Source organism: Peromyscus californicus, unplaced genomic scaffold (assembly GCF_007827085.1).
Source record: "Peromyscus californicus insignis strain IS unplaced genomic scaffold, ASM782708v3 Scaffold_19__1_contigs__length_69161282, whole genome shotgun sequence".
NCBI classification, from domain to species: domain Eukaryota; kingdom Metazoa; phylum Chordata; class Mammalia; order Rodentia; family Cricetidae; genus Peromyscus; species Peromyscus californicus.
This window is the reverse complement of record NW_026294491.1, coordinates 643,044-670,231: the sequence shown is the minus strand read 5'-3', so window position 1 is coordinate 670,231 and position 27,188 is coordinate 643,044. Positions and strand designations below refer to the sequence as shown.

Here is a 27,188-nt window from a genome sequence, read left to right as displayed (position 1 = left end):
AACTTTAATAAACAATTTTGAAAATTAGTTCCATGGAATGTCCTGAGAAGCCAGTGGCAAACTTGGAATATTAGGAGTATCAGAGTGATTGGGTAAGTTTCCTGTGGACACACAGTTCAGTCACATTCTTGGTCTCATTCAACCAAATATCAAGAGTGAGGAAATGAGTAGCATCTTTGTGTGTTTCTGAGCTCAAGTGGGAGGGAGGGATCCAAGAACCACAGTGGGGAAATCCAGGAACTGTGGTGTGCATATGGAGAAAGGTGGGAGACAGAATTTAACAGTTGGTTTTGGATTGTTCTCAAGTAGTATGTTTGATTTGCAGGTCCTGGGTCAGGATTAGAAATGTATTAGAGGTTCAAGAACCAGGAATCCAAAGTGTGTGTGTGTGTGTGTGTGTGTGTGTGTGTGTGTGTGTGTGTGTGTTTAAAAATTTTATAAGTAAGGTTTTCTGAACTGGGAAGAGATTAGAATGGCCTACAGTTACCTAATTTTATAGACCTATGTTAAAAGATGGGAACATATTTCCATAATATAATGTATGTAGCAAGTGGTACCCCAGGGCACCAAGTCATGACTCTGTAGTCCAGGCTCATTTTCTCTTGTATCTCATGCAGGTGGATTTCGTACATTCTTCCCAATTAGTGGGAAAAGGCTCCTGACAACCTGGTCAGTCATCACCAATCCTACCTGTCCTCTCTGGGTATCCTTGCTCTTAGAGAGGCCTGGAACTCTTAAAGGCAGTGAGAGAGGGCTACCAAGAATCATGATTATCAAGCCAGTGAGGGTCAAGGTTAGTGGCTGAGCAGTAATAAGGCAGGGTTGGGAGCCCTTATTATAGAAGGGCTGTTCTGTGTTCAGAACTAGGCAAACAGGTGGACAGGCTAAAGGGAGACGTCCGTGTACAAAGAGTGAAAGCAAAAGTGAAAGGAAATTCTGGAGAACAAAGGTCGTTGCTAAACTGGACAACACAGCGGTCTTGGGGATTTCCAGTCCAGCTACTCACATATAAGCAGACTCGAGGACTCTTTTCCCATTCAGCCTCTGATTGCAGACATGGCTTCCTGCATCTGTGTAAGTTGGGGTCTGATAAAAGGAGGGGAAGGAAAAGCATTTCCATGCATTGGGAATACAGTTCCATAATTCATGAGGGGACAGTGTCTGGAAGGTGAGGGGGTTGGGTGGGCTCCATTTAGGAGACAAGGCAGACATTGATAACTGCACAACAGGAGGAGGTACTCTGGAGAGAGCTTGGTCATTTGGCTTATTAAACTTTTAAGATACTTTAATTATGTATTATTGTATGTGCGCATGCATATGCAGGGTCATGGTCTGACGATAATCTGCCAGAGTCAGTTCTGCCCCTCCACCACCTATGTCATAGGGGTCAAACTCAGGTGGTGAGGCTTGGTGGCAAGAACTATTACCAGATAAGCATTTTGCCAGCCAAACTTGGGAGAAATGGTAAGGCATTGTGCTTCAACAAGGCTGGCAAGACGTGAAATTAGGGAAATAATTTTCAGAGTTCTCAACTTTAAGCTTCTCTTTCTTTTCAAAGGAAAATTTCACAAATCTCATTTAAGTTATCAGTTATCTAACACATTACCTTAAACAAGAATATGTCCTCATGAAGAGAACCTGCAGTCAGGGCAGTGCCCAACACAGGATGAAACCTCCACTGAAGGAGCATCTGAAACATCTAGGTTGGGAAGATGTTTTTGAATGGTGTATGAGGAGGTTTGCATAGAGTTTGCAGACCTGATTCTTTCCCATCTTCCAGAATTCTGCAGTAAATGAAATTAAACTTAGATATAGTTCCTGTCTTATGTGATTGGGATCCTAGTCTAATTAAAAGAAGATATTATGCTCTTATAACAATAGTTATAAAAATACAAACAATACAGATTAACAACATTAAACACAGCATCACTACAACATGGTCATTATCAGAAATCAATGGGGACATTAATAAGAATGTAATAGTGTGGAGATTATGACGTAATCAGGGTTTGTTCTGAATTAGTCACAGAGGGTGAAGCATGGCTGAGAGTATCCTATGAGGCGGCCACATCTTGGAAATCTGCTTTGGAGTTGTTTAAGAATCTGTGTACGTCTTTCAAAGCCATGTAGTGTCTTTGCTTTTGATATCTGGCTTAGGAGAGGCCAGTTAATAGGGTAGGAAATTGGTAGTTACATTGGAGATATATTAGATATACATCTCAAGAGGAATGAGACTAATGCTCCAATTTGTGTTATAATATGGGAATTCGAAGTCTTAAAAGAGGGGGAGATACAGATTGTTGGGTAGGAGCTGAAGGGCCAAGTGGACGGAACAATGAAGGTGAGGAGTGGGGTATAGAGGGTGGCAGACACTCTAGGTGACTCTTGGCTTTCTTTGCTTAGATTGTCCACTCTGAGCAATGGCCATTGATGACCTTTGACGCCACTGAGAGTGACAAAGTGAAGAAGATAAACGAACATATCAGGTCCCAAACCAAGGTTTCTGTGCATGACCAGATCCTTCTGCTAGGCTCCAAGATCCTCAAGCCCCAGAGAAAACTGTCATCTTATGGCATTGACAAGGAAACAACCATCCACCTCACCCTGAAGGTGGTGAAGCCCAGTGATGAAGAGCTGCCCTTGTTTCTGGTGGAGTCAAGCAATGAGGGGCAAAGGCACCTCCTCCACGTTCGAAGATCCAGCTCAGTGGCCCAGGTGAAAGAGATGATCGAGAGGGTGACCACCGTGACCCCCAAGACTCAGATTGTGACTTGCAATGGAAAGAGGCTGGAAGATGGAAAGATCATGGCTGACTACAACATCAGGAGGGGCAGTTTGCTCTTTCTGACAATGCACTGCATTGGGGGGTGACTATGTGGATGGGGCGATACAATAAACAAAGCCCACTTCCTTTTAGCTCTTACCAATCACATTCTTTGATGATTTCTAAAAATTAATGAGAATGAAATAAAGATTGGAGATGAGTGGAGTGGATTAAACATATTTGTCAAGTCTGTGATTCCTTGTTTCTGACATAGTTCATTATGTGGCAGGATTGTTGTCGAGAGCAGAAACGGAAACATTAGTCAGGTGTGGTGGTACACACTTTTAATTTCAGAACTTGGGAGGCAGGGGGAGGTGGACCAATGAGTAATTGTTGAACCAAATTGGGTTCTACTTATAGAGAATAGGGAAGTAATGTGTTATTTTTCTTTTACCCCAAAAGGATCACAATCTAATAAATAATTTAGAAATTTATTCAATCATCCTCTCTTCTTAAAGATATTTGGTATGAAATAAAATCTAGTACCTTCTCTATCTGCTGTGTCTAACCCCTAACAAAATGTTCATCTCGGGCAAGGAAGGGAAGGGGTTAACTTCTGGCTTCCTCTGGCTGATAGAGCTTCCTTTGCCACCGGATACCTTTCTCCATCTTCCTTCTATTTGTTCCTCTGCCTCACTTCTAGTCACAGGCAGGCTTTTCTCACAGCCTGACCATGGCTACCTTCATCCTCACCAATGCTGGTTCTTTCTCTTCTTTAAAACTAGTTCAAAAACCATATCCTGCAGATGGGATTCCCAGCTTAACCAGGCCTGGCGTAATTTCCTATACTTGCAGATTTTCCTTGCAGTCTTATGTATCCCGTGTTCTGTGGTGAGCACTGGTCACCCGGCTAGTGCTATATTAGCTGGGCTGGCTCCCCAAGAAGAGAAAACATGTCCTGTTTCTGGAAGCTATCTATGTAAGGTAGGGACATGGCCTTCTTGGAGGGACTCCACCTGATGGCTGAGGCCATGGAATTTTTTATGATCCTTTGTAAGCCTGGGGAAAACCAAAGGTCAGCACCAGGGTGCTCATCATCTTATCTCCATGTGGATTCAAGGGTGGTTACAAAGTCTCCCGAGGATGAGGATGGCCCCCTCCTCCATCATGCTTCCCTTCTGTAGAAAGTCTCAAGAGCTATTTACCCCTTCACCATATGTGTGTTTATATATTTCGGGATTTCCCTTCAGGAATCCAAACCTAGCCAGTGAGAGAAAGGGATCTTCCTTTTACTAACCCTGGACTCCTTGAGGACAAAACTTGCAGATCTCAGGCAAAGACAAATAATAATGGGCACCCCAGTTCCGGGACCCTGCGCCCTTCTTAGTCCACTCACTGTCTGACCTGCCTCCTCCCCAGACTCCGCAAGAACCTCAGCGCCGCCCCCTTCACTTCCTTGTTTCGCAGTGTGTAGATAAGGGGATTGAGCGCGGGTGTGACCACCGTGTAGAAGAGCGAGACGAACTTGCCGCGGCCCTGGTTGTAACTATGTGTGGGTTGCAGGTAGGTGTAGGTGGCGGACCCATAGAATAGGCAGACGGCGGTCAGGTGAGAGCCACACGTGCTCGCTGCTTTCCGCCGGCCCGCGCGGGAGCGCATACCCCAGACCGCGCGGCCCACGGCGGTGTAGGAGACCAGGATGACCGCAGAAGGCACCAACAGGATGACCACCCGCGCGGCGAACATCTGGCGCTCGGTGGCGCTGCGGCCGCCGCGGCAGGCTAGCTGCAGCAGGGCGGGCAGTTCGCAGATGAAGTGGTCCAGACGGCGGGCCGCGCACAGCGGACGCGCGGCCAACAGGGCGGTCTGCGCAGCGGAGTTGGCCAGGCCGCCAAGCCAGGAGGCGCTGGCCAGAGAGCGGCACAAGCGCGGTGAGGCGAGTGCGGCGTAGCGCAGCGGGCGGCATACGGCAGCCGCGCGGTCCAGCGCCATAACCGCCAGCAGCACGCACTCGGCGGAGCCCAGGGCCAGCGAGGCGCACAGCTGTGCCATGCACCCGCCGCGCGGTAGCCGCAGCACCGGGCCGCACAGGCTGGCCAGCAGCGGCGGTACGACACTGGTGGTGAAGCCCACATCCACCAGGGCCAAGTGGCAGAGGAAGTAGTACATGGGTGTGTGCAGGCGCGGATCGCGAATGGCCAACAGCACCAACGCCGCGTTGCCGGTCAGCGTTAGTAGGTAGCAGAGAAGGACCAGCGCAAAGAGGACCGGTTGCAGCGATGGCCAGTCGGTGAAACCCAGCAGCAGGAAGCGCTCCGCTGAGCTGTGGTTAGCCTGAGGGGAAACTCCAACAAGGTTCAGAAGGATAAGACAAAGATATTTAATGCTAGCGGGCTTGGTGGTGCAGGCCTTGCGCTCGGGAGGCAGAGGCCGGAAATCGTGGTGAGTTTGAGGCCAGCCTGGTCTACATAGTGAGTTCCAGGTCGGCCAGAGCTATGCAGTGAGACCCTATCTTATCACTATCCACGACAAATAAGAATCCCCAATGTGGGATAAACTGGGCAAGAGAGGAAAGCCCGTGTCCAAATTTTATTTTCATTACATAGCCACATGCCAGTATTCGTTCACAAGCTCCTTCAAGGGAGACAATGCCTCTCTTTAACAGATGAGCCAGTTGAGGATTTAGAAAACCATGTTGTCCTGAGTCCATCGCTTGTCAGGTCTGTCTCCCTGGCTCTGGCTGCACTTTCAGGAATTAAAGAAGAAATGCAGTGTCTCTACCAGGAGCAGCTATGAAGGTACAGAAGGACACACTCCACTCTGAGCCTTCTTCCCCCATTTTCCTTAAAAGTGTGCATTGTCTAAAAGTCCAGCCTGAGTGAGACTAGATGGAGCAGCATTGCCACTGTTTTTGGTTTATGCAAAAGTTACAGTTGAAGCTAGGAGAGCCCTGAGCAGGCAAGCCAGTCACGCTTCACAGGTGACCCTAACTCTGCTCTATGTGCAAACCAAAGTGGAAGTGCTTCTTGTAAATGCCTATATTATATAAAAACAGAATGTAATCTCAACCAGTTAGGAGCAGCCTGCAAATATATGTATCTGTAAACTTTTCACTGGAATAGACCAAATATGACTGTAGCCATCAAATATTTTCTTCTTCTTGATCCTCCTTCCCTCCCTTTCTTCCTTCGTCCCTGCCTGCCCCTCTTTCCATCCTTCACTTCCTTTCAACAGGGTCTCAGGAAGGTTGACCTTCAGTTCTATTTGTAGCAAGAGGATGATCTAGAACTCCTGACCCTCTTGTGTTCACCATCAGAGTGCTGGAGTTATAAGCATGTGCCACCATGTCCAGCCTCCAAGCAAATGTTTCTTTGTTTTACTTCTATGTTTATCCTATAAAAAAATGTTCCCTTTGTTTTCCCACTGTGGCTCACTGAATCACTTCCACCTGACTCAGGAACAACTGTTTACTCGAATAAACTCCTTAAAAGTTTATTATGCTTCAGTTTTTCCCCCTTTGGATTGAGGATTGAATCTGGGACCTTGTGCAAGCTAAGGATATACTCAGTACTGAGCTAGTTTGTTTTTTAATCCATTATATTGTTGTCTAACCTGTGGAGGCTACTTATAGAGCACAGGACCTCCTGCTGTAGATGTGGCACTCAGGATCACCACAGACTAGCTTGGTGGGGGAAGGAACACTTCCTGTCAAAGCAGAAATAAGAAGACCTTACTCCTGGCAAGCACAGATGCCTCTAGTTGGTTATTTGAGATATAGAATTCACTTCATGTGCTGTTCTGCCTCAACTTTGACTAGTGTCAATGGGGGAGTTTGAAGTGGGTGATTTCTTGGGTCTATCCTGGGCTTTCCTGTCAATCATTTCTCAAACAAATTTAAAAGAAATGCAAGAGCCAAGCGGTGGTGGTGCATGCCTTTGATCCCAGCACTTGGGAGGCAGAGGCAGGTGGCTTTCTGTGAGTTCGAGAATGGACTGGTCTACAGAGTGAGTTCCAGGAAAGCCAGGGATACACAGAGAAACCCTGTCTCAAAAATCACCCCTCCCCCCAAAAAAGGAAATGCAAGAAACAAAGAGAACCTCATTTTTAAGGCCCTAGGTATTGGTACTGAATCCAATATCTGGTGGGTATGGAAACCATCATAGTTGATGGAATGGATAAAATTTACAGAGAAATCTTTCTATGCATGTTTCCTGACAGATATTATCATATGTAAACACACTCACTGCTTTTAATTTTAAAAAGTCACACTCCTCTTGGCTGGAAAGATGGCTCACCAGGTAGAGGCACTTGCTGTCTGATGGACTGAGTTTCATCCCTGAGACCCAAATAGTGGAAGAGAACTGATTTCTTCAAGTTGTCCTCTGGCCTTCACATATATGATCATTGCCAATTGATGCTGATTCGTCTATCAATCACAGTCTTTTATATTGTTTTCTAGGAAGCAATCCCTCTTCTAATAAAACATTTTGCTTATCCTTATCAGGCAGAGTAAGCTTAATATGAATAAGAACAAGGTTCAGGACCCAGACTCCTTAGGTTTGAGTCTTGATTCTGCTACTTCCTGGATGATAACTATGGGCATGAACTTAGCGCCTGTGCCCCTGAAAACATAAGTGTGTAACAGGAGTGAAACACAGAGTGCTTTGAACAGTGCCTGGCACACAGTGGGTGAGTGTTAACTGTTATCATCCCTATCATTTACCAGCATATACATTTTTGTTTTCATTGTTTGATATTTGTTGGTGTTGGAAATTGAACCCAGGTCCTCATACGTGTTGAATGTATATCCCTGGCCTTGGAAATAGTTTTGTTTTTTAAGACAAAGTCTCACTATGCAGCCTAACTCAGAATTGTCCTGCTTCTGACTCCTGAGTGCTGAGATTACAGGTGTATGTTTCTGGATCACTCCTGCTCCAGGAAATGAGTGCTGACAGAATTGATGTAAAAATCCATTTCCTTTCATATATTAACTTTAATATTTCCTTGATTAGAAATTAGGCAGAGCAGGGTAGGGAGGGATCAAAATTAAACTGTCCACAGCCACGTTGTTTGTAAGGATTTATAAGACTTTCACTTAAATCTGACTAACTCCAAGATTTTCAGCTTTACAGGCTGTATTATGCCAGACTGTGGAAGACAAAAGGACATGCAAAGCTTGATCTTTATTTCTAGACAACTTTACCGCATTGGGGCTGAACTGAACATGGATAAAATACAAGACATGACATTTAACTTTGTGTAGTGGTGGTGACTAGAGGTGTTGAATTACAAAACATCAAATTCTTCAGTACTGTGATTTCATAACCATGTACCATCATAGCTAGGTGAGCCCTAAAATATTTACCTTCAGACATGCCACTGCATGAGAACAGGTACCCACTAATAAAATTTCACAGACAATCTTTATGTTTTGCACAAATCCCCAAGAACACAGTTGTAACACCCCCCCCCACACACACACTGATGATTTTTCAGAAGGCAAATCTGTTGTAAATAGTATAACATGTCTTTAAACCTTCCTTGACTTTCTAGACTAGGACCCTAGCTGAAAAACCATTATTCTTAGAGCAATGTAACAAACTTACCTTCATGTCTAACCTCTGGCTCCACTTTTAGACCTTGAATTTATGTTGGTGTCTTGCTTGTGTTCTGGATTCCCTTGGTTTGAAGTGACAGAGGGCAAGATTAGCAAAAAACCCAAATATTTGAGTGTATTGGTTGCTGGAAAGAATACCTGAGATCAGAGCCAGGTGCCCCAGGATGAAGATAAGGGGTGGGTGCCATCCTGTTCAGCAGAGGAATAAATCAATGGTTTGAAAAAAAGATGCCTCAGTTTGTAGAATTGAGATACAGAGGCACAAGTCAGGGCTGTTACTGGAGAGTCCTGTAAGGAGCACAACAGGTCAACCGCTTGAGTCTTGTGGTAGTAGCTAATTAACCTTAGCTGGCGATTGCACCAAAAATATTCTTTTAAAATCTAACAAGAGAGAGAGAAAAATGAAGGATACTGACACCTTTTCTCACTAGAGAAGAAACAAGAGTCTAGTTTCCCTGCTCCTTAGAAGAGGGGACAGAGCGCTGGGGAATCTGTGTCCCACTCCCATAATTAGCATTTTCCATGGAGGTGTCCAGAGAGGCATTCCCCAAGGTGATGGAGGGGGAATCCTGGAGAGACTATCCCTTCAGGGTACTGTGTCTCTGGCAGGCTGTGGAGGCTGGAGGCAACATAATTTCCTCTTCTTGTTATTTCTACTCTACTCATTCATTGACTGACCTGCTAACCCTCAGCAAATCTCTGTCATATCTGTAAAGCAGCCTTAATCTACCAGGGATACTGCAGATTTAAGTCATCTTAAGTTTTTTTTTTTTTTTAATTTTGAAAAAGGAACAGCATTTTAATATATAGACCAAGCTGCTGAGTGCTGGGATTACTGGCATGTTTCCTCACATCAATCTCAACCTCAGCTGGACATTGGCTTTTATTACCTTCTATCACTTGTGGTTTCTGTTAACCCCCTCCATCTCTTCAGCTCCTCTTTGTTCTTGAAGATATTGTGTTGGTCCACTCTCTCCTCTTCTTGTAAATCTTGGTGAATAATTATCCACAAAATTAAAAACTTGTCCCCTTCCCCTTCCATTTCCTTCTTCAGTGATCTGGAAATTTACTGCAGTTCCTCATCTACTTCATGTCTTCATGTCTCTCTCTATCCAGTCCAGATTGCCTTCTGCCATTACAATTAGTTCTTTGGGGCTGGTGAAACGGCTCATTGGTAAAGGTGTTTGTCACCACCCTGACAATCTGAATTTCATACCCAAGACTGACATGGTGGGAGGAGAGAGTTGACTCCTGCAACTTGCCATCCAACTTCCGCATGTGGGCTGTTGCATACACATGGGCCCATACCTCACTACCACTGCACACACTAATAAACAAATGCAATAAAAAGTTTAAAAATTATAATTAACTTCTTTGTAAACTCTAAGCAATATTTCCACTTTTTAATATCCTCTTAGCTAAATTATTACCATATTTAAATTACACTCTAACTTGATCCATTACCTATATGCTTTTTTGGTTGATAGTGACTGGAGAAAAACTCACAGCCAGGCTGTGAGGTTTCACTTTATCCTGACAACTGACTTTAAAGGGCAGGGGCAAAAGCCATCTGACTATACACACACACACACACACACTGGACCATCCCCTTATGGAGGGTACAGGGAGACTTACAAGGCCCATGAAACTTAGTGGCATCAGCCACATCTGGAGGATATATGGACAGTAAGCCGTTGGTGGAGGACGAGAGACTCCTTGGTGATGCATCTGTCTGCAAGGTGTACAGGGAACTTCTGTCAGCCCTTAACCCATGCTGGGTTGGATTTCCTGTGATGCCAGAGTCACTCATAGCCCTGTAAATAACCCCAGCAAGAGTCATTGCTTCACTAAACTTCACTTGGGTGGAATAATTTCACTGAACTGTTGTTACCCTTTCTATCTGGGGCGAACAAAATAGAACATCTAAGAAAAACTATGGAGCAAATTATAGCCCAAATAAGGATTGAAAACAAAACAAAACAAAACAAAACCAAACATGAGTTTTAGAGGAAAAGTTGCATGGTTTCTACCATGGTAAGACATGCAACTGATGCTGATTCATCCAAGGGTGGAACATCCTTGAGGGGAACTCAAAGGTTGTCATTTTATTCTGTACAGTATAATATGTTATGCTTTTTGATGATGGGATATACCACATGTACAAGGATTCCCCTCAAATAGTTAATGGACTAGAGAATATGTCACTGTCTTAGTTACTTTTATATTGCTGTGACAAAACACCATGACCAAGGCAACATTAAAAAAAAAAAAAAAAGAAGAGTTTTTTGGTGGCTCTCAGTCCCAGAGGATTAGAGTCCATGACCATCATGGCAGGGGTCATGGCAGCAGGCAGGCAGGCATGGCACTTGAACAGTAGCTGAGAGCTTATATCCTCAGAGGGGGAGGAACTGGAAATGGCATGGGCTTTAGAAACCTCGAAGCCCACCCCCAGTGACACACCTTCAATGAGGCCACACCTCCTGACCCTTCCCAAGTAGTTCTACCACCTGGAGACTAAAGTATCTGAGCTTATAGGGGCCATTCTTCTTTAAACCACCAAAGTTACCATCCCCGAAAGTAACAAATATGGGTCAGGATTGTAGTCAGGCTATGACAGCTGTTGGTTAGGGTCTACTGTGGTTGTTAAGACTAGCAACTGAGGTTGACCTGTCTATCTAAGAAGAACCTACCAATATGAGCTATAATGTGAAAAACACATGTAGATGTTCTGTTCCACATTTGGCCTCTGATTTGGCAGGAAAAAAGTGGATAAGGGGAGAATGATAAGATAGGCATATTGTCCAGTCGAGCTAACATTTCTGGCTGGCAGGCCTTGAGGAAAGAGAACAAATCATATGTGGTAAGAGCCTTGCCTGGGATCCAAAACCTTGGAACTTGTGGGAGAGTTAGACAGTAAGAAGAGAGAAAGCAGGTAAAAGTGATAGGAAACATATCTGAGGTCTAACCATTAGTACAGAGGATGATAAAAATCTATGATTAAGAATGCAGACAGGGCCCTAATAATGACTCAGCACAGGAAGCTTGTTTTCTGTCATTTTCCAAACCTTCAACTTTCAGTTAAGAATCCTGGATATTGTGGACACCCGTGATAAAGAGCATGAGGATTTAATTCTATTTGTACTTTGCCCTTTCTGTGAGTGGAAGGTGATGAGATTTGGTACTAGATCATGGGCCTGACATTGTAAGATGCTGCAGCTTTGAGAGACTAGATTTGCTTTCTCTAATGCTCAGTAACATTGCAGGGATAGAGAGAATCCAAGAGTCAGAGAATGGGGAAGAAACTGAAATTTTCTTTTCTGGACATCACATGGCTGCTGCACTCCCAAAGTCACAGCTGTGGTGGTTACTTGAACAAGACCTGCAGAAGACTGGGCCTATTAACATTCCATGATGAATGGAGGAGAGGCTCATGAGACACTACCCCACCCTGAGGAGTTATAAGCAGCTAATGGTTGACAGGGGAGGGAAGTCATATTCCATAGTGTTGTAGCCACTGGTAAGTTGTCCTTATTCAAGTAATAAGTCCCTCCCTATGTTCATGCAAGTGATCTTAGTCAAGTGTGATGAAGGATGTACATGGGAAAAAGACATGAGGGCTGGAGAGATGGCTCAGCAGTTAAGAGCACTGGCTGCTCTTCCAGAGGACCTGGGTTTGATTCCCAGTACCCAAATGATGGCTCGCAACTGTCTGTAACTCCAGTCCTAGGGGATCTGATACCTTCTCCTGGTCTCTGTAAGCATGAGGCAAGCATGTGATGCACAGACATACATGCAGACAAAATGCTCATATACATTAAATAAAAAGACCTGAAACAAGGAGAAAAGGGATTTGGTAAGAGGGGTGGATAAGAGAGGATAATGGAAGGGAATGAATTCAAAGTACATTGTATGTGTATAAAAGAAACTGAAAGGAAAATAGAGACCAGATTTGGCAATATTGGAGTGATCTAGTCACAGTTTCCTGCAGCGTCAGGCCTCCTTCTCTCTATCATTCCTCTTCAGCAAGTGCTGCTACCCCTGCTTTATGAACCCCAGGTAGCCTTGAGTTATAGCCCTGGTCCTTATTTTCTCTGCCTCCCTGACTTCTGGCATATAGTAACTCAAATAATATATGAGCTTGTAGCAAAGCCATATATTACCTTAGATTACCCACCCTCTCTAGAAACCTAGAGGTTAACCTATAGTAAAGAACTTTCTTTGGTTGGTATTCAGAACAAACCTCTATTGTGGTGGCCGATGTTAGATGTTATTAAACTGTCTTTTTACCTGAAATAAATCTCAGCTCCTATGTATACCAACCTGGAACAGAATGTTTTGCTCATTTAAAACGTCTGAGTGATTAGAAAATTAAAACAAAACCAGAAGCATCTCTTGTCTTCTGTGGGACCTAGGCAGACAAGAAACAGGAAAGAGTGATGGTGGAGGAGAGGGTGGTAAGGGCCTTGCCTTCTTCATCAGAGCTTAATGAGTTTCAGTGGAGGGAGCTCAGGTGGTGGTAAGGCCCGAGTGAATTGTCAATCTTTCAGCCTTTCATCTGGAGTCAGTTTTCCTGCAAATGCAATTCTTCCCATGGTCCAATGGGCTCCTGCTATAGTGTTTGTTCCATGAATGCAGTGACTTGCTTAACCACTGGAAGGAGGAAGAGCCATTGTTAAACATGTGGTTGGTAGGGAGGGCTTGTTCTTAGATGACTGATTTGGACCAAAATCACTTTGTTGTGCTGTCTTTGGGATGCATTTAAAGTTACTGTTTAAAAAAACTTTTACCTGAATTTTCAAGAGTCCAACAATTTCTGAGCAGAATCCTCCTCCTTTTTAAATACCGTCACAAACAAACAAACAAACAAACCATCACAGAATGCATCTCTGGACGTCAGTATAGTAGACGCGTGCTGCCACCATGTGTCTAAATAATGCAACGACACCTTTTGCAGTTCTGGAAGGCTGGCTCTCAAATCCTGAAACATAGCAATATTCTCTTGAGCTCACTGAAGCTTAGAGCAGTAATCATCAGAGTTTTATGAGTTGTACTCATAGAATTATTGATTAACCTGATAATTTTTATGTATAAATTCTCTGGTGCTGATGTTGGTGCTATCCTGACAGGTCAATAGCATTGATTTAACTATCACAGGCTCCCACTTTGCTCCACATAAAAAGTGATTATACTGTTGGAGTATGTGCAAACTGTTGAAGAGATGACCTGTCTCACTGCAGGGCAATTATTCAAACTGTCTATCCTCCTTGTAGGTCATTAGTAAAGCTCAAAATGAGCCTTGGGAAATAATGAAGGGACCTGAGGCCTCTCTGCCACAGTTATCCTGTTCACTGGGTACAATGGGGGCATGGGCAGATTCGGACTTGGTTCAGTTCTAACTTTGCAAAAACCCTTTCTGCTTTCATTTCATCTCTAGCTATTCTTTTTTTTGGGGGGCCGTCTGTGATCAAATTCTTGTTATGCTTGTTTTCCAGATCTTTCTTCCAAGTTAATGGTTTAAGCAATGAATCTTCTGAACAGCTTAAAGTAAAACATGATCTGTGATAAAAAGGGAAGGATTTTCATGAGTCTTTGGGAGGAGTATTCCTCACTTGATCAGACAACAGAGCTGATGGATTAGTGCTCATGCCTAACTTGTAGACCTCCTATGTCAGGAGGCTGCATTCTAACAGCACTCAGGCTGAGGAGCTACACTGGGGACGGGGAGGCACCCAGGCATTGAGCTGAGACGGCTGTCTCAGAGGAGTTTTCAGATTAGAGGCTGGATGCTCAGGTGCAGCTCACAGACATGAGAGAGATGTAGGGTGGGAAACACACTGCATTCGGAAAAGAGATATCATCTGATGTCTTGTTCTCTTCAATCTGGTGGGCAGCATCTCCCTGTGTCTAAATTTGTCTATTGTCTGCTGAAAGTCTGTGTGAACACAAGAGACAGAAACCTTTCTTCTGGCCTTCTTTCCTGTCTAGGGCCAGAATTAATGAATTTAGAACTTTGTTACCTATTATGACTGGTGTTGACTATGGAATCAAGTGGGCATACTTAAATTTGGCACAGGACTGATCTTTTGGTTCAAGACCCTGTGGCAGTGATGGTGGAGAAAGGGCATTCACCACACTTTCTGATTTTGTTCTTTGTGAGAGATCCAGTTACAGAAAGTAGAGGATCCTCAGGGGGATAAGCCCAGAGCAGTAGATTCCTAGCCTAGCACAGCACATTTAATTCAGACTTCTCTTTGTTTTTCATGAAACTGAAAACCAGAAAGGTAACAGGTGATGTTTGCTCTAGGTCACTGGCAATTTTGTAGCAGTGAAGCTCATAATCTAGGATTTCAGTCCTTTATCATTTTTTTTTGCAGAGACAGGATTTCATACAGCCTAAGCTGGCCTGGTATTAAAGACAATCCTCTTGCTTCAGTATTCTGAATACTGAGATTACAAGTTTGAGTTATTGTAATTGGCTCCAAATCTTCAGTCTTAACTTTAAAAACTTATTTATTATGTTTGCAGGTGTGTGCATTTTTGCGGGTATACATAGCACGCACCATAGCACACATATTGAAGTCAGAAGACAGCTTGTGGGAGTTGGTTCTACCTGTGGTTTCTGGGGATTAAAATCAGATCTTCATGCGTGGTGACAGGTGCTCTCACCTGCTGAGCCATCTTTCCAGTCCCCAGTCTCAACCCTTAACCAGGGCTTTCCCCGTTCAAAACCAAGTCCTGTTTTCATGTGATATGTCTGTTGTAATCTGCGTGTATGCAACTGGATACACCACTGCAATGAGTACAGACATAATTACAAATGCCCACAAACACTTCATATGTAGAAGTAAAAGCATCAGCAGGTGGGGGAATAAACTGAGGTCTTACATGATGGGACACTACTCAGAGATGAATATGAATGGGCTGTTATACGCTATAGCATGGATGAATCTCAAAACAATTATATTGTATTAAAATAGACCAAAAGTCCATTAATGTTAAACTCAAGAAAAGGCAAACTGATCTGTAATGATGAAATGCAGATGAAAGGTTGTTTGGGAATAAGGATTGCAGGGAAGAGTGGAAGGGAAATACTGTAGTGGGGGCATGGGGAAACCTGTTGATTGAATCTTAGATGGTCTTTTAATAAAAAACTCAGAGCCAGATATCAGGGTGAAAGCTGAAAGATCAGAGAAGCAGAACAGCCAGCCACTAGTTTTTACCTCTACAAAATCCTCAGTCTAAAGAGAGTGAGTTCCTATTTTCTCACGCCTTATATACCTTTCTCTACCCTGCCATATATTACTTCCTGGGGTTAAAGGCATTTGACACTACTGCCTGGTTGTTTCTCTCCTATACTGGATCAATCTCTTGTAGCCCAGTGTAGCCTTGAACTCACAGAGATCCAGACAGATCTCTGCCTTCTGAGTGACAGGATTCAAGGAGTGCCACATTTCCTAAATTCACATTGTTGGATGACAGTTTCATGGGAATCAGCATTTTCTCTCCAAACAAGGTCTGTCTGGACAGAATCACCGCCTGTGTTCACTCAGTTTTCACCACAGTGTCAAGAGAACAACATGCACATAGAAGATAATGAAGAAGTGCTGGCGAAGTTTTAAGTGTTGGGGATAATAAAATGTGGATTTTATTTTTCACTTTACATTTTATTTTTTAAATTAAATTTATTCTTTGAAAATTTCATTCCTGTATATAATGAATTCTGATTACTTTCTCTCTCTCACCATCCCTTATGCATTTTAATCATTAGTGAATTCTTAACTAATGTGTCCTCTTGATCCTCTGGGAGACTTATTTTTTGAGACAGGGTTTTATTCTATAACCTAGACTGGCCTGGAACTTGCAATAGTCCTCCTGCCTCAGTCTCCCAAGCCCTGGGGTGGTAGAATTGCATCACCAGAACTTCTCATTAATTTGCTCTGCTTTCCACAAACTCCCATACTTCATGGATACTCTATTCCTCTTCACTGTCCTGGATGTTTTTGGCTTGTCTTACTGATGGGGGCACTTTTCTGCAGCCTTGTTGTGTTGCATCTTTCTCCACCTTCCTTTGGGTTTCCATAGCACCAACCCCACTGATGCAGAAATACCTTCTTCCCCTGCACACACTGTCAGATGGACACTACTTTCTGTGCCAATCGGTTTGACTTAGTATTAAAAATAATTGTAGAGATACCCATGTAGCATGGGTTCTCACAAACTCCCAGAGAAATTGACTTACTTGTCATCTCAGCTTTATGGATAAAGAGTTTAAAGTGAAGAGAGATTATATCATTTGTTTATGATCACACAGCTAATTAGTTGGAAAAATTAGGGTTTGAATTCAAGTCAGGTGTGGTGGTACACACCTGCAATCTCAACACTTGGGTGGTAGAAGCAGGAGAATCAGGAGTTTAAGGCCAGGTTGGGCTACATAATGAGTTTGAGACCCGTCAGAGCTCTATCAGACTCTGTCTCAAAAAGCAAACATAAAATATTTGAATTCAAGTGTGTTTTAATATCAATTCTTTCAACCACTGTGATGTATTAATGTCCATAAGATCTAACTTCCATGATTCTTTTCAGATCTCCTTTCACTTTTTAAGAGCTTTACTAGGGACAGATTTTTTTCCCCCTGGATATGTTTATGTGTGCTAGCCTACTAACTCAAGAAAAAAGTCCTTTCTTACCATGTCTGAATGCCAGATAACTTCCAGGACCATTGCTCCGCAGGTGAAAACTTTATTACCTCCATAGTCTGGTGTGTGTGTGTGTGTGTGTGTGTGTGTGTGTGTGTGTGTGTGTGTGTGTGTGTGGTGGGGTGAGGAAGTTGATATTCTGCAACTTTGTTCCTAGTTAAATTGTTCTACTTGTAAAAATCAACCCTTTGCAGCAGGAGTCAGAATAGAGCAGTAGGCGTTGGGGAAATCAATAGCTCTTTAAAGGTAAGTCTGTGTACCAGGTCTCCTCTCCTTTGATCCCTGGTAATTTGCAACCTGGAGTTCTGTTCAGGAGTCTTCCACTCCTTTGTCAAATCTCCGAGGGCCCCATTTTCTGGATACTTCTTTTCAGCGCGGCCTTGACATCCGCATTCCTCAGGCTGTAGATGACAGGATTGAGGATGGGGGTGATCACAGCATAGAAGAGGGACAGCAGGGGGTCCGTGGCTGGGTCGTAGCTAGCCTTAGGACGGATATAGATAAAGATGGCAGTACCGTAGAAGAGAGATACCACTACCAGGTGGGAGGAACAGGTGGAGAAGGCCTTTCGGCGACCAGCAGCTGATGGGATGCGGAAGATAGTGGCCAGGATCCTCCCGTAGGAACTAAGGATGAGGCCAAAGGGGCACAGGATGATAAGGGCGGCAGCCAGGATAATCTGCAGCTCATTGAGCGAGGTGTCTCCACACACCAACTGCAGCACCGGTTGGATCTCACAGAAGAAGTGAGGGACAGCGTTGGGGCCACAGAAGGGCAAGGAGAAGATGAAGGAGGTGTGCCCCAGCCCCACAAGAGCCCCGCAGGTCCACGCGGCGCCGGCGAGCTGCACACACACCCGCCGGCTGAGCAGCATTTGGTAGCGCAGGGGTTCGCAGATAGCGGCGTAGCGGTCATAGGCCATGGCAGCCAGCAGGCAGCACTCGGTGGCACCAAAGAAGAGGAAAAAGAACATCTGCAGAGCGCAGCCGGAGCGCGAGATGTGGCGCCGGCCAGTGAGCAGATGGTGCAGCAGCAAGGGGACGGTGACCGACGTGTAGCAGATCTCCAGGGCTGAGAGGATGCGGAGGAAGAAGTACATGGGAGACTGCAGCGCTGCGTCTGTGGAGACTAGCGCCACGATGAGGAGATTGCCTGCCACCGTGAGCAGGTAGACCGCCAGGAAGAGGGAGAAGAGGAGGCCCTGCAGGTGGGCCAGACGCGAGAAGCCCACCAACACGAACTCAGTCACCAGGGAGGCGTTGGTGTCCATCTGCCACAGCTTTTGGCCAGGAAGGAGGGGTGGGGAAGAGTCACCACTGTGTGTGCTTCAAAGAGGACAGAGATGACCTGTCTGCCCGGGGACTCCCTTTTTCTTATGCTATCAGGGCCTTTGAACTGAGATGTTCATGCACAGGCCCATGTTACACCCTGGCCACCCTAAGAACGCGCTGGGTGGATTTTTGTCTCTGATCTCTGCGCTGTCCCCACAGTCAGAAAGTACACACTGAATTTAGATTCTTCTGCTCTGACTCCGGATTGTTCTGCCTTCTCTCACACTCTTCCTTTTGTTTTAGGTTTCATTTATATCCCAGAATGGCCTAGAATTCACTGTATTCCAAACTGGTCTCCAATTCACCTCGATCCTCCTGCATCAGCTTTGTGTGCACTGGGCGTGAGCACTGGAATTACAATAAGTAGCCACCACAATCCAGCGTTTTCATGCTTCTCTATTTCCCATCCTTGCTGGGGTGGACATTTCCTCCCCAGACGAACCCGAATTTGATCCACATTCAGAGCGGGAAAAATCCTATTCCAAGTCAAGGGGATTTCCTGTCCTGTTCCTCCTCGAAATCCTTTATCTTTTCTTCTCCAGTACATTTCTTTCTTTTTCGCTCTCAATGTGTCTCTTCTCTGATCCATTCTTTTCCCCCTTCCATTAGCCTCTCTTTATTTGCTATCATCTTACCTCAGATAGAGTTCACAGTCTCCCGTTTGTAGAGAAGACTCAAAATCATCTCTTTGAGGCAGCTGCAGGAAATAAAGCTGTTATCCAGTCAGAGGAGTGAAGATCTCTGAATAAAAATGTAGTGGAATACAAAGCCTTCTCCAATTGCCCATCTTTGCATCTTGGTGCTCTCAGACTCATCCTTTTATATCACAATACATATAAAACTCCCCAGATTTTGTACACAAACCTCATGGATTCACACACTAACATGTTATACTTCTAAATCTAAGCACAGAAGTGTAAACTAATAACCTCAGAAGCCAGATTCATTCAAGGTCACAAATGTATCATATATTATGTACATATACAAACATCATTATAAATAACACTGAAAGTGACTACATATAATAAAAATTTAGATACCTAAAAAGATGAACTTAAGTAGATACATAAATTCAAATGCTATGCAAAAATATAAATATTAATTAGAGCCATGAGCCCACACATTGGTCCTGCTGCGGTTCAGTCCCTGCTTTATTTCATCCTGGATCTCCCAGCGTTTTTCTGGACATCATTTGTGTAGTGTTTTCCTACTTGGGAAAACAGACATTGATAAAGGCAGGTAGGGGGTGATGACTGGCTTTTTTTCTCCTTCTGCAACATGGGTCCCTCATCAGGAGAATTTTCTTTAAGTCTCTGAGGACCTGAGTTTCCCAGTACATTCTACTTTCCAATTGGGAGAGCCTCACACAACTAATTAATGTTATTTTGGAGTCTGTTCCTTAGATGGCAAGAGGCAGAGGCTGACCTATGAGAAGGTTTCACAGACAACCTCAAGGGTTATGGGTCTCCTTCTTAGCTCTCATATACTATCCCTGGTCACCCATTTTTATTTTCTCCTTTTTATCACTGTAGATGTCACTACATTTACAAAACCAGTAATTCTACTTATTATTGATATATTCTTTATTGATATGGTTCAATAATGAATTTACTGTGTGTGTGTGTGTGTGTGTGTGTGTGTGTGTGTGTGTGTGAGTGTACATGTATATAAGTGTTCATGTGTCTACACGTGGAGGTCAGAAGTTGATGTTTTTTTTTTGTTTTGTTTTGTTTTTACCCTAGTTAATTTTATTTATTTATTGAGATAGAATCTTACCATGTGGCTCTGGCTGACCTGTATAGACCAGGATGCCCTTAAGTCTTTTAAGACAATTCACCACCACCACACCACTGAACAAACTAGGAGGAACAGGGAGCCTCTGTGCCAGTGTTTGCTGCTAAAAATGCAGACCTCCATCTTAAACTATATTTTTGCAGAATGCCAGACTCCCTTTAGCCTTCTTTCTCATCCTTTCTTTTCTCTGTTAGCCAATTCCCCTCATTTATCCCCAATTCCCTCTTTTCTCTTTTTGTTTCATATAGCCCAGGCTGCCTACAAATTCTTTATGTAGTTGAGAGTGATCTTGAACTCTTCCTTGATCAAAGCCTCCACCTTCCAAATGTTGGGAATTTAGGCATGCACCCTTACGCTGGTGTAGCAGGAATCTTAAGCTTCAACAATTTTTCTTTCTAATGTGATAGATATCGACAGATATAATCCACATGAGATCCCTCTCTTAGTGTGCATTAACTCGTAAGAGTTGTGCCAGGCTCACCTGGACTGGAAAGCAGAGTGTGCTGGGATACTCAGGCCCTCGGAGACTTTAAGAAAATTCTCCTTATGTTGCAGAAAAATAAGCCAGTCATCAGAACTATCTGCTTTTATCAATAGCCATTTTCCCAAGCAGGAAAACACTGTACAAGTGATGTCCAGTAAGGAGTGTGTATCACTATCAGAAAAGACACAGTTTTGAATGTCATAATCACGAAAGTTTAAATCTCTAAAATGTAATTCAGGAGGTATTTAAAAAATTACTTTAAGGACATTTATTTGCATTTTTCAAAGGAGTATTTATTGAAGGAACATAAAATATGGGAAAATAGTCTATCTCACAAGATAGGCAAAAGTGTACACATTTTTGCATGCATATCACTTGACTCAGGTATGTTCATGAAGCTCACATAGGTATACCAATTATGAATGCTATATTCATAAAGACATTAATCAATAAGGAAAATGTGTAAACACATATCAGTATGGCTGGCAATTGTGTGCACAGAGCTTTATACCCACAGTTACCTGAAATATGATGATATTTATGACTTCCTAGGATGTTAGACTTAAGAGATTTTTGATCTTGCAGGATTTTGGTGTTAGAGTTTGTGACATTCATAAGTTTCTGAGTTATGATCAGCCCCAACTGTGAAGTAGCATCACACACAGGTGCTCACAAAGCCTGGAGCCTCCTTGCTCATACTTTATCATAAAGCATATGGAAAATACAGTGCAGAGTTATCATTGTGACAACATAGAAAATACAGTGCAGAATTATCATCGTGACAGTTGTGGAGATGAGGACTGAATTCTTAGAGGCATGTCTTCCTAAAATGGGCCTGTAGACAAGCTCATAGAGCATTTTCTTAATTAGTGATTAATTTTGGAGGGCTCCATCCATTGTGGGTGGAGCCACTCCTGGGATGGTAGTCATTGGGTCTCCAAGAAAGCAGGCTGGGCAAGCCATGGAGAGCAAGCCAGTAAGTAGCACTCCTCCATGCCCTCTGCATCAGCTCCTGGCTTCAGGTTCCTGCCCTGCCTAAGTTCCTGTTCTGATTTCCTTCAATGATGATCATTGTTGTGGAAGTGTAATAATACCTGGCCCCCTCCTTGAATTACATTTGCTTTGATTTGGCATAAGCCAAATAAATCATTTCCTTCCCAAGTTGCTTTTGGTCATGGTGTTTCTTCACAGCAATAGTAATCCTAACTAAGAGAGACACTATGACCAAGGCATCTTATAAAAGAAACAATTTAATTTGGAGCTTGCTTAAAATTTCTGACGGTGAGTCCTTCACCATCATAGCAGAGAATATGGCAGCAGGCAGTCAGAAACGACACTGGAACAGTAACTGAGAGTTTGCATCTGATCCACAAGCAGGAGGCAGAGACTGGGTCTGGCATGGGTTTTTGAAACCTCAAATCCCACCCCCAGTGACACACCTCTTCCAACAAGATCTCACTCTCCCAATCCTTCCAAAAACAGTTTCACCACCTAGGGACCAAACATTTAAACACATGAGCTATGGGGGCCATTCTCATTCAAACCACCACATTCCACTCCCTAGCTCCCATAGGTTTGTAGCCATACGATTAAGCAAAATGTATCCAGCCCAATTTCTAAAGTCCCTATAGTTATTTCACAGCCTCAACACTGTTTAAAAGTCCGAAGTCTCTTCTGTGACTCAAGGCAATCTCTTAAATGCAACCCTCTGTAAACACAAAAATCAAATTCCATACTTTCAAAATACAATGGTATAGACTATATACATTATCATTCCAAAAGGGAGCAAAGAGGGCATAGTGTGGAAGTATTGGATTAAGCAAGACCTAAACCCAGCAGAGAAAGCTCTATATCAGATGACAAATGGCTTAGATGGCTCTTTGAATATCCCACTTCTTCCAGCTTTATTGACTGCAACATACATCTCTCTCTTGGGCTGGTTGCACACCCCGGATGCAGCATACCCCACAGACATCCCATGGCTCGGGCATCTCCAACACGCTGGGGTTCTCCAATGCAATCTAGGAATCACTTCCACAGCTTCATGAAGTGGCCTCTCTGGGTCCCAAGGGACTTTCTGGTCACACCCCTGGTCTCAGTAGCTTCTCTTAACTGAGGAGGGAGAGTCCACAACCCTTTTACTCCTGTATTTTTCTTGACTCTACAACCAGAATAAGTCCCAAAGCTGTCAAGTCCTGCTGTGTACTTGGGCTGGAACCTAACCTCTTTCTTGAGTTATATTTGCATAAGCTCTGTAGCTGCTTTTTAGGTATAGGAAATCTCTTAGCTTATTTGGTTCACAGAATGCAGGATTAGCTGGGTGGGGTCTTTCCCTGGGGCTTCCACTTCCTTTATTACATTTAGCATCAGGCCTTTCTTTAAACTTCTCATCTCTTCGAGTACAAGGCTTGGCTTTAATATTGAATTTCTTGGGGTTGTTTTTCTCCTCAAGTTTTATGTTTTATATTTCTTTTTGCCCTGCTTGCTCTTTTTTTCATTATATGTCATTATAAGAGTGATTACTAATAATCATGTGACACAGTCAATACTAGCTTGTCTTGAAATTTCCTCTCCCAATGATCTTAATCTAAACCTCTTCAATTTAGCATTTGGCATTCTTTTTTGGACAAGGGTAGAAAGCAGCCACATTCTTTGCAAAATATCACAAGAATGATCTTTAGGCCAGTTATTAATTTTGTTCCACTCTGAAATCTTTTGACCTGAACCTCCATAGTCTGCGTTTCTCTCAGCACTACAGATTTCCAGGCTCCTAATAGGATGACCCATTAAGTTTCATTTATATGATTTAACTGTTTTTCTAGTCCAAAGTTCCAAAGTCTTCTATATTTCTCCAAAAAACATGGTTAGACCCATCACAGCAATACTCCAGTTCCTGGTACCAACTTCTGTCTTACTTTTTTTTTTTTTTTATTTCTGTGAAGAAACACTATGACCAAGGCTTCTTATAAAAGAGAGCACTTAACTGAGGGCTTACTGACAGTTTCAGAGGGTAAGTTCATGACCATTGCAGCAGGGAGTGTGGCAGCAGATAGGCAGGCATGGTGCTGCCAGAGTAACTGAGATCTTATTGACCACAAGTAGGGGGCAGAAAGAGCGAGTGAGCAAGAGAGAGAGAGAGAGAGAGAGAGAGAGAGAGAGAGAGAGAGAGAGAGAGAGAGAGAGACAGAGACAGAGACAGAGACAGAGACAGAGAGAGATTGGTGTGGGCTTTTGAAATCTCATCCCCCAATGAGACACCTCCTCCAACAAGGCCATGGCACCTTCTAATCTTACTAAAACTGTTCCATCAACTAGAGACCAAGCTTTCAAATATATGAGCCTACAGAGGGCCATTCTCATTCAAACCAACACAGACAGGAATTAGTATGAGGCCAGTAGAAGGAAAACAAGAAGTAAGTAGAAGGAGGAACAGTAAAGGAGAAGGAGATAAGGCAGCTGCAGCTAAAGGTGGACATGGTTTTATGTGAGGCAGTTCCTGCCATTGCTAGGATTGCAGCCAGGATTTGCAAGTAGGAAACCACAGTGAAGCCCAAGAATTCTAGGCTAATAATGCTGCTCGGAATATAGCTCATCACCTAGATGGCACTTGTGTGTAGGAAAGTCAAAGGTCTGGTCAGCATCACAGAAGAAATGGCTGATTTAGTTTGGTATGCAGAAGGTCTGTGCAAGGAGGAAGGATGGGAATGTGAGACATAGGAAACCCACAGACCATCAGATCCTAACCAGAGTGGTACATGCTAGGGAACTGAAAAATAATGGATAATGGAATATTCAACAAATGGCACCACAGCAGTCAAAAGCAGTGGTGGTTGGGGCTGGAGAGATGGCTCAGTGGTTAAGAGCATTGGCTGTTCTTGCAGACAACCCAGGTTCAATTTACAGCAGCAAACGGCAGCTCACAACTGTCTGTAACTCTGTTTCTAGAGACTCTGATGCCCTTTTCTTGCCTCTGTGGACACTTGCGTGTGTTTGGTGCACATGCATGCACTCAGGTCCATACACATACACATAAAATAATAAAATATAGCTTAAAAAAAGCCACGGTGGTGAGGTTGAATAACTAATGGCAGCCAGAGGAGAAGAAACAATACTGGGTGATACAGCTGGGAAATTTAGAAAGTTGGTCCTTCAAAATTTAGAAAGTTGGATGGACATAGTGAACATGGTGTACCAGAGCTTAACCAAAGAGAGATTTCGGATGAAAAAGTACATGGAAGTCTGAAGGCTTCCATTCAGGGTCACAAGGAGCATGGCAAAGACATTGCCCAGCAAAAGCATAAGGAAACCAGGAGGAAGAGGGAGAAGGCCAGCAGCTGGAAATGTTACACAATCACGGAACAATGAATTTTTAACAAAATCGTTTGATTTTTATGAAGACTCAGGAGCCAGATGTTGGGGTGAAAGCCTGCTAGCTCAGAGAGGCAGAGAAAGCACCCAGCTGTCTTTCCTCCTCCACTGACATCCCAGAAAAAGGACCTTTCTCCTGCTCCATCTCAAACAAGATTCCTCAGACTCAATGTCCCTCCCTTCTACTTCCTGTGCATCTCTCTGTCCATCCTCCTGAATCTCTTACTTTCTATGTTTTTTTTCCTGTCAACTTGTTGCTTGCTCAGTTTCTTGATCTCTGGTTGACTTTATTTAATGCTGTTTACAATATTCAAGCAGAAAGCTCTTAGATTAAAGGTGTGTGCTAGGGCTGAGACACACCACAACTAGAAACAAGTTTTTCCAGTATATAACACAATCTCAGGGTTCATAGTGTGATCAAATATCCTGCAACATTTCTTTCTTTTTGTCTGAAATAAAGGGAAAGGTTTTAGCACAGTAAAACTATTTACAATAATGAAGCTCTTTCTGCAAAGCTTTCCACAATGTCCAGTGTGCTTGTATTTGGCAGTCTTAGGATTAAGTATTTTTGAGTTCAAAGTTCTGTAAAATGTACATGTCAGTCTCATATTAAGTCAACAATCTGAGTGTCCTGAGCAGTCTGAAGCTGATCTTTAGGTGGTGTTTTTGAGCTTAGTGGCAATCCTAACTTGGTAGAACACAGCAGTCAACTCAAAGGTGACCAGTGTTTGTGGAGAACATTGGTGGTTGTCTGGTGGGAAGGAGCAGTCAAAGATGGTGGCATGGGGGCCATGCTAGTTGGGGGCTTTGAGCTGGGATTTCAGGTCAGTCAACTGGAGGTGGGCAATACCACTTGGCCAATTTACTCTTTTTCTTGGGACATTTGTTTTTGATTATCTGTCCTTTTTCTTCAGATGTTTCACTTTCCCAATAGTCTCCAGATTCCTTAGTTGGGTACTTTTATTCTCCTGCAAAGACAAAAACAAAACCCTGCCCTAACCCTGACTTTCGGGAGTTTCTTTTTTGGCTGTCTTGCCTGTATGAGGTATATAAAATTTGATGTCTTTGTTAAGTTTTGCTAGGTTATACCATTTCCATTCATGCCTCCCATCACAATATATCTTTGCCATTTATCTGACAGTTAGGGTACTGCAGAGTCAGGTGAATTTGTTAGTGAGTTACTGGAAAAAGATTGGGAGTTAGGCCTGGAGAGATGGCTCAGAGGTTAAGAATACTGGCTGCTCTTTCAGAGGTCCTCAGTTCAATTCCCAGCAACCACATGGTGGCTCACAACCATCTGTAGTGAGATCTGATGCCCTCTCCTGGTGTACAGACATACATGCAGATGGAGCACTCTTATACACACAAAATAAATAAATATACCTTTAAAAGTCGGGTAGTGGTGGTGCACGCCTTTAATCCCAGCACTTGGGAAGCAAGGTGGTTCTCTAAGTTCGAGGCCAGACTGGTCTATAGAGTGAGTTCTAGGACAACCAGGAGTACACAGAGAAACCCTGTCTTGAAAAACAAAAATCAAAACCAAAAAAAAAGTAAAAAAAAAAATAAAAAAACAAAAAGGCTGGAAGTTAGTGGTGAGATGCCTTGGGGAGTGCAGAGCATTTTTCCCTAAGGGGATGGAAAGGAAAGTTTCTTGTAGCTCTTTTAGTTTCTGCTCCAGTTTTGATCAAACCAACATTCAGGAATTCTCTAATAATAATAATGATGATGATGCCTCAATGGGCTGCTCCATCTTGTTCATTTAAAGTTGCTCTACAGTAAAGCTATAAATAATAATAATATTAATAATAATAATGCCTCAGTGAGCTGCTCCATCTTGTTCACTTAAGGTTGCTCTACAGTAAATCTATAAATAATAATAGTAATAATAATAATAATAATAATAATGATAATAATGCCCCAGTGGGCTGCTCCATCTTGTTCACTTAAGGCTTCTCTGCAGTAAATCTATAATTTGTTCTCAGGGGCCACTTCTGCCAGCCTTCCCTTGTGATAAAAGGGCTCACAGTGAAAGGGCAGGATATCTTGGGAGCTAGAAGAGGGCATAGAGGTTGGAGAGAACAGCTCAGGGGTGGAGGGTAGCAAGGGAGATGTTTCTAATCAAGACCCTGCATTA

General features: G+C 43.4%; 4 protein-coding genes across 7 annotated transcripts in view; 2 read left to right on the top strand and 2 right to left on the bottom strand.

The window, feature by feature from the left end:
• Positions 1-977: 977 nt before the first annotated feature.
• On the top strand, positions 978-2,972 carry Ubd (ubiquitin D). The gene is made up of 2 exons (XM_052743820.1): positions 978-1,074; positions 2,404-2,972. Exons 1-2 carry the CDS (start codon positions 1,057-1,059, stop codon positions 2,869-2,871), a joined length of 486 nt encoding a protein of 161 aa, XP_052599780.1. The 5' UTR covers positions 978-1,056; the 3' UTR covers positions 2,872-2,972.
• Positions 2,973-4,156: 1,184 nt separating this feature from the next.
• Positions 4,157-9,812, bottom strand: LOC128114220 (putative olfactory receptor 2I1). Its single transcript, XM_052744043.1, is given in 5 exon segments — positions 4,157-5,105; positions 5,107-5,132; positions 5,134-5,228; positions 5,264-5,345; positions 5,347-9,812. Coding segments are annotated over 5 exon segments (1,182 nt in total). The 5' UTR covers positions 5,377-9,812.
• The window catches only part of LOC128114217 (olfactory receptor 11A1-like), a 41,037-nt gene continuing 18,945 nt past the window's right edge, over positions 5,097-27,188 (top strand). For all 4 annotated transcript variants that reach the window (XR_008219732.1, XR_008219734.1, XR_008219733.1 and 1 more), the window contains exon 1: positions 5,097-5,206. The gene's annotated coding sequence lies outside the window, so the exon portion shown is untranslated. The remainder of the gene's footprint in view (positions 5,207-27,188) is intronic.
• Positions 10,658-27,185, bottom strand: LOC128114219 (olfactory receptor 10C1). Its single transcript, XM_052744042.1, has one exon. It carries the CDS (start codon positions 18,345-18,347, stop codon positions 17,409-17,411), a length of 939 nt encoding a protein of 312 aa, XP_052600002.1. The 5' UTR covers positions 18,348-27,185; the 3' UTR covers positions 10,658-17,408.

Bases quoted from the DNA above. Each gene is read 5' to 3' on its own strand.
- LOC128114219 (XM_052744042.1), bottom strand. From the start codon at position 18,347: ATGGACACCAACGCCTCCCTGGTGACTGAGTTCGTGTTGGTGGGCTTC.